This window comes from Rhinichthys klamathensis, unplaced genomic scaffold, assembly GCF_029890125.1.
Source record: "Rhinichthys klamathensis goyatoka isolate OS25496 unplaced genomic scaffold, OSU_Roscu_1.1 h1tg000409l_1, whole genome shotgun sequence".
NCBI lineage: Eukaryota > Metazoa > Chordata > Actinopteri > Cypriniformes > Leuciscidae > Rhinichthys > Rhinichthys klamathensis.
In genome coordinates, this window is record NW_026606909.1 from 836,906 (window position 1) to 849,677 (window position 12,772).

General features: G+C 39.9%; 1 protein-coding gene across 3 annotated transcripts in view; it reads left to right on the forward strand.

The window, feature by feature from the left end:
* Window positions 1-12,485, forward strand: part of LOC130070515 (GRAM domain-containing protein 2A) — a 54,412-nt gene extending 41,927 nt beyond the window's left edge. For 2 of the 3 annotated variants that reach the window (XM_056234931.1, XM_056234930.1), the window contains exons 6-13: window positions 2,598-2,696; window positions 4,240-4,311; window positions 4,850-4,912; window positions 6,807-6,966; window positions 9,562-9,612; window positions 10,414-10,507; window positions 11,776-11,883; window positions 12,080-12,485. In XM_056234931.1, coding sequence (XP_056090906.1) covers window positions 2,598-2,696; window positions 4,240-4,311; window positions 4,850-4,912; window positions 6,807-6,966; window positions 9,562-9,612; window positions 10,414-10,507; window positions 11,776-11,883; window positions 12,080-12,083 — 651 coding nt within the window. In that variant the 3' untranslated portion in view covers window positions 12,084-12,485. The remainder of the gene's footprint in view (window positions 1-2,597; window positions 2,697-4,239; window positions 4,312-4,849; window positions 4,913-6,806; window positions 6,967-9,561; window positions 9,613-10,413; window positions 10,508-11,775; window positions 11,884-12,079) is intronic. The other variant, XM_056234932.1, reaches the window with a different exon arrangement.
* Window positions 12,486-12,772: the final 287 nt, after the last annotated feature.

Here is a 12,772-nt window from a genome sequence, read left to right on the forward strand (position 1 = left end):
GTTCAAACAGCTGATTCATTCAGGAATGAAGTAAATGGCTCTCTTTATAAATGAGTCATTGAATCATTCATTCATTCGATTTGTTCAAACAGCTGATTCATTCAGGAATGAAGTAAATGGCTCTCTTTATAAATGAGTCATTGAATCATTCGTTCATTCGATTTGTTCAAACAGCTGATTCATTCAGGAATGAAGTAAATGGCTCTCTTTATAAATAAGTCATTGAATCATTCATTCACTCGATTTGTTCAAACAGCTGATTCATTCAGGAATGAAGTAAATAGCTCTCTTTATAAATGAGTCATTGAATCATTCATTCACTCGATTTGTTCAAACAGCTGATTCATTCAGGAATGAAGTAAATGGCTCTCTTTATAAATGAGTCATTGAATCATTCGTTCATTCGATTTGTTCAAACAGCTGATTCATTCAGGAATGAAGTAAATAGCTCTCTTTATAAATGAGTCATTGAATCATTCGTTCATTCGATTTGTTCAAACAGCTGATTCATTCAGGAATTAAGTAAATGGCTCTCTTTATAAATGAGTCATTTAATCATTCGTTCATTCGATTTGTTCAAACAGCTGATTCATTCAGGAATTAAGTAAATGGCTCTCTTTATAAATGAGTCATTGAATCATTCGTTCATTCGATTTGTTCAAACAGCTGATTCATTCTGGAATGAAGTAAATGGCTCTCTTTATAAATAAGTCATTGAATCATTCATTCACTCGATTTTTTCAAACAGCTGATCCATTCAGGAATGAAGTAAATGGCTCTCTTTATAAATGAGTCATTGAATCATTCGTTCATTCGATTTGTTCAAACAGCTGATTCATTCAGGAATGAATTAAATGGCTCTCTTTATAAATGAGTCGTTGAATCACTTATTCATTCGATTTGTTCAAACAGCTGATTCATTCAGGAATGAAGTAAATGGCTCTCTTTATAAATGAGTCATTGAATCATTCATTCATTTGATTTGTTCAAACAGCTGATTCATTCAGCAATGAAGTAAATGGCTCTCTTTATAAATGAGTCATTGAATCATTCGTTCATTCGATTTGTTCAAACAGCTGATTCATTCAGGAATGAAGTAAATGGCTCTCTTTATAAATGAGTCATTGAATCATTCGTTCATTCGATTTGTTTAAACAGCTGATTCATTCAGGAATGAAGTAAATGGCTCTCTTTATAAATGAGTCGTTGAATCATTTATTCATTCGATTTGTTCAAACAGCTGATTCATTCAGGAATGAAGTAAAGGGCTCTCTTTATAAATGAGTCATTGAATCATTCGTTCATTTGATTTGTTTAAACAGCTGATTCATTCAGGAATGAAGTAAATGGCTCTCTTTATAAATGAGTCATTGAATCATTCATTCATTGGATTTGTTCAAACAGCTGATTCATTCAGGAATGAAGTAAATGGCTCTCTTTATAAATGAGTCATTGAATCATTCGTTCATTTGATTTGTTCAAACAGCTGATTCATTCAGCAATGAAGTAAATGGCTCTCTTTATAAATGAGTCATTGAATCATTGTTTCTCCCGATTGATTCACTCAAAATGCGGATTCAGAAACGGATTCAACAGTTCTGCTCTGGCTTTATAGGGAATATTTTTGTTGACAAAAGCAGATAATACTGTGTCTAAAACATAACACAATATTAACTTCTTATTGTATAAATGTAATGTATTTATAAAAGCAGTTTCACATTTGCATTTGTGCTATTCAGGGCAAAAACAGCACTTGTGTGATATTGCTCAACTATATCATGATATAAATATGAGACAAAAACTCACACATCTCTTTTTCCATGACAGATTACAGAAATGTTTAACAGTTATTGATATTTATCTGTTGTAGGTTTTAATGTTTTAATGCCTAATTATACTTTTAGCATGTAAACAAACAAAATATATGAAGATCTGCCATCATAGTAAATTTCTGATTTTAAAAGAGGTGATTTCCAGGTCTGGAAATAAATAAAATATTTCCAAAAAAAACCACAAAAAAAACAGTCTAGGGGAAATCAGGAGTCATGCTGTGAATAAAACTCGTATCCAGTCGGTTTCGTCTGATCCGTCTGTATCAGATGCTTGAAAACTAATTCAAAATGAAAGAAACTATTATTTAACTTATTTAAATGTATAAAAAAAAATTCATGCATATTTGTTAGGATGTGTTTTATTTATTTGCATTTAAAAAAATAAGTGTAATTACAAATGATCCTCTGCTAAAATACCAAATAAAAAGATTGAAACGCATATGAAAGAAACTATAATGTATCTCAACGAATATTCCTGATATTGACCTGATTTAAACCCGCCGCTTTGTTGACTTTACTGTACTAGACCTCATGTTCAGGTCACTTCTGGCTAAATTTGGATGAGTTTCACCCCATTTTTATCTTCCGTTCTGTTTGTTTTGTCTTTGTTTTGTTTGTTAACGCTGATAGAATGAAAAGTACAAAGATCCAGGATCTTCAACTCTGATACAGTTCTTTACTTTAAAGTGAAAGTCCTCATAATAGCTGCTTATATGTGATGTTGTTATTATTGAATAGTGATAATCGATATGATTATTCCACTAGGTGGCCATCCCGGTGGTGTCTGTGCGACTGGTGAAGAAACACAAAACCGCAGGACTGGTTCCCAACGGTCTCGCCATCACTACCGACACCAGCCAGAAGGTGAAGAACGCAAACCGCTCTCACACACACACACACACACACACACGATCTGCGGGTTCACCAGCGTCATCACACACTGATGATGCAAAACACAGTTCAGAAAGATCACTGGATACGAAGTCCATCAGATTTCATACTGTATTTGTCAAGAACAAAAACAAAAACAAATCACGATTTAGATCCCGTTGATATCTTGATTGTATCTCCTAGAAAGCTTTGGCAGAATTATATATATATATATACACTGCAAAAAATGCTTTTCTTACTCAGTATTTTTGTCTTGTTTCCAGTCCAAATATCTAAAAATTCTTAAATCAAGAAGTAAAATGACAGAAGAAATGATATCTTGTGTTCTGATAAATCTAAATGATCTGCCAATGGGGTATTAAAAAATAATTTGAATTAAGATCATTTTTCTTACCCCATTGAAAGCTAATTTTGCTTGTTTTAAGCAAAAACTCACTTAATTTTGATATTTTTCCAGAAAACAAGATGTCATTTTACTTCTCTAGTAAATGCTTCTTGATTTAAGAATTTTTACACTTTTGTTCTGGAAACAAGACAAAAATACTGAGTAAGAAAAGCATTTTTTGCAGTGATACAGGGCTTGACATTAACTTTATTTTATTTTATATTTGTAATATGATCTCATAGTTTGTCAGCAGGTTTATTCGGCTGCTGTCACTTTAAGAGCGGACGCACGTATCCATTATACTGTTACACGTGTGTTTTCTGTCTACATTCACTTAAAGCATAACTGACTGTTTACATGAATACTCGCCAAGACTGCCATTTTTACATTATTTTGTGTGTGTTTGACTGTTTAAGCGCAATAAGCAGCGAAAATAACTAAATTTAGTCCTGAGAGGCGCTTTATGTGCCATAATATTCATCCGGACATTCATATATATATATATACATTTACTATTTTACATATAATAAACACACACACATATATATACTTGTATATATTATTTAATTAATTTCATCAAACATCTGAGAACTTTAATTCAATGTGACTTAATACTTATTTAAAGTCCCCCTGTAGTCAATCATTTTATCCCTTAAAACTAATCTTTGATCACCAAAATTATATATTTAAAAGTTGTTTCCTTGAAAAAACATCTCTTCATGTCTTAAATATCTTGAATGTAACTCGACACCCGTGCCTTATTGAGTATGCGTGGTTCTATGAATATGCAAATGAGCCCCGCCTCCACTCACTCACTCAGCTCAGAGATCCACTGGTTGACGATCACACGTTGATCTGATTGGTTACAAGGTCGTTTGTGACGTCAGAAACACCAGCGATTTCAAACCGTGTTTTTGAGACTGTCTTTGGTTCACTGCAGTTTTAAGGAGGAAATACTCAGCAATGCTGTCGACTTATGAACTTACACATGGTTTGCATATTAAAAACACCACATAGACACATAAACAACATTAAACGCTGGATTTCCACCACAGGGGGACTTTAAATATGTTTAGTTTAGTTGCTTAAGAGACTTAATTCGATTGTAACAAGTTTCTTTCTCTCTGTCAGTATGTGTTTGTGTCTCTGCTGTCGCGGGACAGTGTGTATGACGTGCTCAGGAGGATCTGCACACACCTGCAGGTGACACACACTTCATCAGGCTTTTGTTGCATTAATGTTGCTTGCAATATTGTATAATACAAAATCCAAAATAAAAGATTGTGTTTACATAATATGTGTGTGTGTACTGTGTATAATTATTTTGTATATATAAATACACACACACATGCATGTAATATATTTAAGAAACTTTTTTTATTTATATATAAAATATTTATTTTTATATGTAATATAAATTATATATATATATACAGTTTATACATGCAAATATTTCTTAAATATACACATGCACTAATATAATATAAATTATATATAAAGATATATACAGTATATGCATGCAAATATTTTTTAAATATACACATGCATATGTGTGTGTATTTATATATTCAAAATAATTATACACAGTACACACACACACACATGTATTTTGTAAACACAATCTTTTATTTTGGATGCGATTAATGGTCTGATAATAACAGCATGAGAGTGAATGTAGAGTACAGCAGAAACGTGACGGTGTGTGTGTGTGTGTGTGTGTGTGTGTGTGTGTGATCCTCAGGTGAACGGGAAGAAGAGTTTGAGTCTGAAGCAGTTTCTGGAGGAGCCGGGGTCTCTGTCCACGGTAAGACACACACTCGTATGACCAGAAATTTATATCACAATATTTTATATTCCAAAATTATACCGGTTTCACGGTATTGAGAATGAGAAGGTGACGTCACGCGTATCACTCCGCGTTGCATTGTGGGAAGGATTCGCCATCTTGGTAGGATACGCTATCCGTTGTCATGGTTACTTCGACCGTGAGACCGAGAGAAATAGCGACAGAGAGAGAGAGCAGCTTGATATTTGTTTGCATTTTTGCGATAAGGCACAGTTTCTTGGGAAGAAATGAAGAAGGGGGAAGCAAAAGGAAAGGGGCTCTATCGGGAGAGACTAAATAACAACACCAAGCAGCGTTATTTAGAGAAACTACTTGACATCAACATGGACCCGTACGACCTGCTACACTACAGAATGGACGAAAGACCCAAAGCACTAGCAGCTACCACCTTTCACATACGCTGACATAGTTAATTACCTGGTTTGTTTATGGTATCAGTGACTAACGTTACTGCCTACTCTAGCACACGCTGCTAATAATACACCGTTATACTCGCGTAGTCCGTTTGCTTCGTAATAACGATTATAGAAGTGAATAGAGACCTCCAGGTTTGCATGAACAGTGTTGCTCCGTGATATTGTGAGTCCCAGCCTCCGTCTCGATTAGTAGGATATGCGGTGGGTCATTTGTTGACTGTGACCGGTGTGCTTTTGCCTCTGCTTGGATGCCTTGTTGTTCCTTGTGTTTCCCCTGTATGTCGTGAATATAGCCTTCGAACGTATATTGCAGCCGCTTTTGCCTACTTCTATCGGACACTTTATTTGCTGCTTTATAAAAGTTTGATAAAATGTCAGCAGGAAGAGCCGTCACAGCATAAGCCATGTTGATACCAGAGCCCAGACGAAGTTTGTTTGTCGGACTTAGCAACAGTAACTAAGGGGGGCGGGGCTTAGCCAAAGGCGAATTATAGTTTAACCGTCTTCACCGTCACGCTAGTAACACACACATCTGAGCATCACCCGTGAACAGTGAAAAGACCCTCTCAAACAGTGTCGTGTCGCGTTCCCAACGCTGTTTACACACCGGTATATTAAAAATTAATATCTTAAAGATAAACACCGGTACTCGTTATGAGCCGGTATACGGCCCGCAGAGGTGGACAGTAACAGCACATTTACTCGAGTACTGTACTTAAGTACACTTTGAGTATCTGTACTTTACTTGAGTATTATTTTCTCTGGAAACTTTTTACTTTTACTCCACTACATTTGTGTCACCGTCCTTGAGTATAAAGTAGTGACGTCAGAACTCGACTGATGTTGGATTCTGACATCAACCTGATTTTCATTTTCAACATTGAGTTTGCTCTTCTAAATGCATATTTTGTCATTGTTTTGGAGCACACTGGCTTATAGATAACAGTAAGGCTAACATATTCAAACTAAAAGCTAAAACACTTTGAATAGGGGAATATTTGAGGGAACAGCCATTTGTGTGTCCGAAACCATTGTGGACGTTATTGAGTCACACTTCTCCAATCTCTCGTTCAGTCGCACTACTGGACCTGTGTTCTAGAAGTAAATGTGATATTAATATGCATAGATTCAGACGCATACGGTACTGTAAGTATTACATACAACAATGCAACAATAAAAAAACAACGCATTGACATGTACCGTTTACTTCTGATACTTAAGTGCTTTTAAAAACGAGTACTTCTGTACTTTTACTTCAGTAAAAATCGGTCTTTACAACTTTAACTTGTAACGGAGTAATATTTGACCAGTAGTATCTGTACTTTAGGAAGTTGTGTACTTTGTCCACCTTCACTGAGAAACACACAGCGATGCACACACACCAGTGCTTCTCTGTCGTCTAAAGAGCGGGTCTCTGATGTGTTGCTGTTGTTCAGGATGAGTTCCCGGTGAGCACGGACTTCACGCCGGTGTTGACGTGGCGGAGGAAAGCGTCGGCTCCATCAGTGTCTTCATCTCTGCCGGATCTACTGGGAAACTCCACGAGCAGTCTGAGTGCAGGAGACACACCGTACATCACTGAGACGCCACTGCAGGGTACAGCACACACACACACACACACCGTACATCACTGAGACGCCACTGCAGGGTACAGCACACACACACACACACACACACACCGTACATCACTGAGACGCCGCTGCAGGGTACAGCACACACACACACACACACACACACACACACCGTACATCACTGAGACGCCGCTGCAGGGTACAGCACACACACACACACACACACACACCGTACATCACTGAGACGCCGCTGCAGGGTACAGCACACACACACACACACACACCGTACATCACTGAGACGCCGCTGCAGGGTACAGCACACACACACACACACACACACACCGTACATCACTGAGACGCCGCTGCAGGGTACAGCACACACACACACACACACACACACACACACCGTACATCACTGAGACGCCGCTGCAGGGTACAGCACACACACACACACACACACACACCGTACATCACTGAGACGCCGCTGCAGGGTACAGCACACACACACACACACACACCGTACATCACTGAGACGCCGCTGCAGGGTACAGCACACACACACACACACACACCGTACATCACTGAGACGCCGCTGCAGGGTACAGCACACACACACACACACACACACACCGTACATCACTGAGACGCCGCTGCAGGGTACAGCACACACACACACACACACACACACACCGTACATCACTGAGATGCCGCTGCAGGGTACAGCACACACACACACACACACACACACCGTACATCACTGAGACGCCACTGCAGGGTACAGCACACACACACACACACACACACACCGTACATCACTGAGACGCCGCTGCAGGGTACAGCACACACACACACACACACACACACACCGTACATCACTGAGATGCCGCTGCAGGGTACAGCACACACACACACACACACACACACCGTACATCACTGAGACGCCGCTGCAGGGTACAGCACACACACACACACACACACACACCGTACATCACTGAGACGCCACTGCAGGGTACAGCACACACACACACACCGTACATCACTGAGACGCCGCTGCAGGGTACAGCACACACACACACACACACACACACCGTACATCACTGAGACGCCGCTGCAGGGTACAGCACACACACACACACACACACCGTACATCACTGAGACGCCGCTGCAGGGTACAGCACACACACACACACACACACCGTACATCACTGAGACGCCGCTGCAGGGTACAGCACACACACACACACACACACACACCGTACATCACTGAGACGCCGCTGCAGGGTACAGCACACACACACACACACACACACACACCGTACATCACTGAGATGCCGCTGCAGGGTACAGCACACACACACACACACACACACACCGTACATCACTGAGACGCCACTGCAGGGTACAGCACACACACACACACACACACACACCGTACATCACTGAGACGCCGCTGCAGGGTACAGCACACACACACACACACACACACACACCGTACATCACTGAGATGCCGCTGCAGGGTACAGCACACACACACACACACACACACACCGTACATCACTGAGACGCCGCTGCAGGGTACAGCACACACACACACACACACACACACACACACCGTACATCACTGAGACGCCGCTGCAGGGTACAGCACACACACACACCGTACATCACTGAGACGCCGCTGCAGGGTACAGCACACACACACACACACACACCGTACATCACTGAGACGCCGCTGCAGGGTACAGCACACACACACACACACACACCGTACATCACTGAGACGCCGCTGCAGGGTACAGCACACACACACACACACACACCGTACATCACTGAGACGCCGCTGCAGGGTACAGCACACACACACACACACACACACACCGTACATCACTGAGACGCCGCTGCAGGGTACAGCACACACACACACACACACACCGTACATCACTGAGACGCCGCTGCAGGGTACAGCACACACACACACACACACACCGTACATCACTGAGACGCCGCTGCAGGGTACAGCACACACACACACACACACACCGTACATCACTGAGACGCCGCTGCAGGGTACAGCACACACACACACACACACACACACACACACCGTACATCACTGAGACGCCACTGCAGGGTACAGCACACACACACACACACACACACACCGTACATCACTGAGACGCCGCTGCAGGGTACAGCACACACACTCACACACACACACCGTACATCACTGAGACGCCGCTGCAGGGTACAGCACACACACACACACACACACTGTACATCACTGAGACGCCGCTGCAGGGTACAGCACACACACACACACACACACACACTGCTCTCGGTGAGTCAGGTGAGCAATTATTTTCATTATTCATAATGGAAAAAGCGCTTGATCCTCTTTAACTGTAACCCAAACATCATAATTCATAACTGTTTGAATAAGCAAATGTGTGTTTCTGGACTCTCACGAGTGTGTGTTGATCCTGCGCTCTGCAGTCGACTGTTCTTCACGTGTGTCCACATATGTGTGTGTTATTGCGGCTCACACACACACGTGTGACGCCTGACTGTTCACACACTGATTTTAAGGATAATGTTTCTGACTGGAGGCTTTTATCTTCAGATGTCGTGACGAGTTATGAAAATATCCACACGTTGTTTGATTATGAGGAAGGTGCGTTGAACTTTACATGCTCAGTTTCACATTATTTATGATTCATTACACAAGTTTTCATTACTTCTATGAGCTCATTGTTTCTGCATTCAATTATTACATTGTTTAAGTTAATAAATTCTTCGATTTTGTCTACAGGTGAAACTCGAAAAATGAGAATATGGTGCAAAAGTTCATTTATTTCAGTAATTCAACTTAAAAGGTGAAACTAATATATTATATAGACTCATTACATGCAAAGTGAGATATTTCAAGCCTTTAGTTGTTATAATTGTGATGATTATGGCTTATATGAAAACCTTTTCACAATATTCTAATTTTGAATTTGGGGTTTTAATATCTGTAAGCCATAATCATCACAATTATAACAACTAAAGGCTTGAAATATCTCACTTTGCATGTAATGAGTCTATATAATATATTAGTTTCACCTTTTAAGTTGAATTACTGAAATAAATGAACTTTTGCACCATATTCTCATTTTTCGAGTTTCATCTGTATGTGCATTTCTGAAATACATAACTTAGACAGTTTCCTCTGATATCAGATCGCTCTAGATTATAATGTGGACATTTTCTGTAAAGCTGCTTTGAAACGATGTGTGTTGTGAAAAGCGCTATAGAAACAAATGTGAATAGAATTAAAAGAGTTAATTGAGGTAAAAACTGTGTCCAACAATGGGGAGGTTGTGTGTGTTTGTGTTGCACGACGATGTATTTGAAATAAACGAGTGTTTTCTCTGCATGAAACTCGTGAAGAAACAGAATTAAACAGAATTATATGTTTGCTGTTTCTCTTCAGAACGGCGTCTGGAGTCCGAGAAGATTCTTCTGACCGAGCCGGCCTCAGAACTGGGTCACATGGAGTATCATCTGCTCAAGTTCTTCATCCTGCTGTCAGTCTCACACACACACACACACACACACACACACACACACACACACACTTGAATGCGTTATAAACGGTAATCATGTGAGTTTGAGATAAACACTTGTGGTGTTCTGTCGCCCTCTGCTGGCTGCTCGTCTGAGTTACTCGCAATTAAAATTATTTTTATTTTTATATTTATATTTTATTTATTAGTTTATTTTATATATAAATAATTAATGATAAATTGTTTTATATATATTTAATTTTTTATTTAAATAATAAACTATATTATTAATGATTTTGAATTAAATAACTGTCTTTTCTCAACACACAACCAACAATTTCCATGAGAGAGAGGTACACACACACACATACACACACACACTCTCTCTCTCTCACACACACACACACTCTCTCTCTCACACAGACACTCTCACACTCTCTCACACACACACACACACACACGCACATGCACACACTCACACACACACACACACACACACTCTCACACACACACATACACACACACTCTCTCACACAGACACTCTCACACACACACACACACACACACACACAAACACACACACTCTCTCTCTCTCTCACACACACACACTCTCACACACACACACACACACACACACACACTCTTATTTAATTTTAAATAACTTAAAATGATATATATCATCATCTTATATATAATAAATATATACCGTAAATTTGGATTTTTGAGGTTTTAAGCATTTTAAGAATATTTCATATTCGGGTGGATAAATCACATTATTATTATATGCCCTGATATAATTAGTCACATGACCTCTTAGTGAAGTGCTGTATGAGTGTAACCAATAACTAATAATACTTGTTAATTAATGTTAAATAATAATGTATCATTATTGACTATAAATAATTCATATTAATTATGTTTTCATATAAATGGTTTATAATAATAATTAACAATGGAAGTGTGAACTAGCAGATTTGATTACTTTTTCAACCAAGACCAAAAACATAATAAAAAATATCAAAAGTCAAATAAATGTATTTATAAATATTATAAATAATAATGTATAATTAAAAATTATATTTATAATAATTGATTATGGCAGTGTGAACTAGCAGATCTGTTTACTTTCTCAATCAGGAACATCATACAAATATTAAATGTGAAATAAATTAATGTTACATTATTACAAATAATAATGGATAATAATTATTCATAACTATATTCATGATTATTAATAATGGCAGTGTGAATGTATGGATTTTAACCGGCTGTGTGTTTGTGTTTTCCAGCATTATTTTGCTCATCATCTCATCCTGTTATCTGGCGTTCCGGGTCTGTAGTCTGGAGCAACAACTGTCTTTCCTCAACACACAGCCAACAATGTCCATGAGAGAGAGGTACACACACACACACACACACACACACACACACACACACTCTCATACACACACTCTCATTCATACTCACACTCACACACTCACACACACACAAACATTAATGATGTACTCACAGAGTGTGTGTGTGTGTGTGTGTGTGTGTGTGTGTGTGTGTGTGTGTGTGTGTGTGTGTGTGTGTGTTCTCTCTCTCTCTCAGGTAACCCAGGTTAAAGAGGTGCGACACTGAACAGCTTCAGGAGAGCCGCGTCTCTCGAGGATTAACAGCGACAGCACTAGAGTAACGGACCAGCAGAGGGAGACAGAGTCTCACTGAAGATTCCCTTCACACACACACACACACACACACACACAGCCGGGCTTCACTAACTCCAGGGAATATCCCGGATACAGGAGTGTATCAGGGTTTGACACTGAAGAACGTAACTTGTGTTGCGAGGAGCGTCTGCTGAACTCAAGAGACTCGAGCGGAGCGACAGTTCCACGTTTCTAACTCTCTCTCTGTGTGTGTGTGTGTGTGTGTGTGTGTGTGTGTGTGTTTGAGGAGCAAACATTTCTCTTCACCTGTTCATAATGTGCATGTTTACTAGTGTTCAGCCACTGCCACACATCACCCAATCACTGCACACACACACACACACCACCCAATCACTGCACACACACACACACACACACACACACACACACACACACACACACACACACACACACACACATCACCCAATCACTTCACACCCACACACACACACACACCCAATCACTGCACAGACACACACATCACCCAATCACTGCACACACACACACACACCACCCGATCACTGCACACACACACACACACACACACACACCACCCGATCACTGCACTCACTCACACACACACACACACATCACC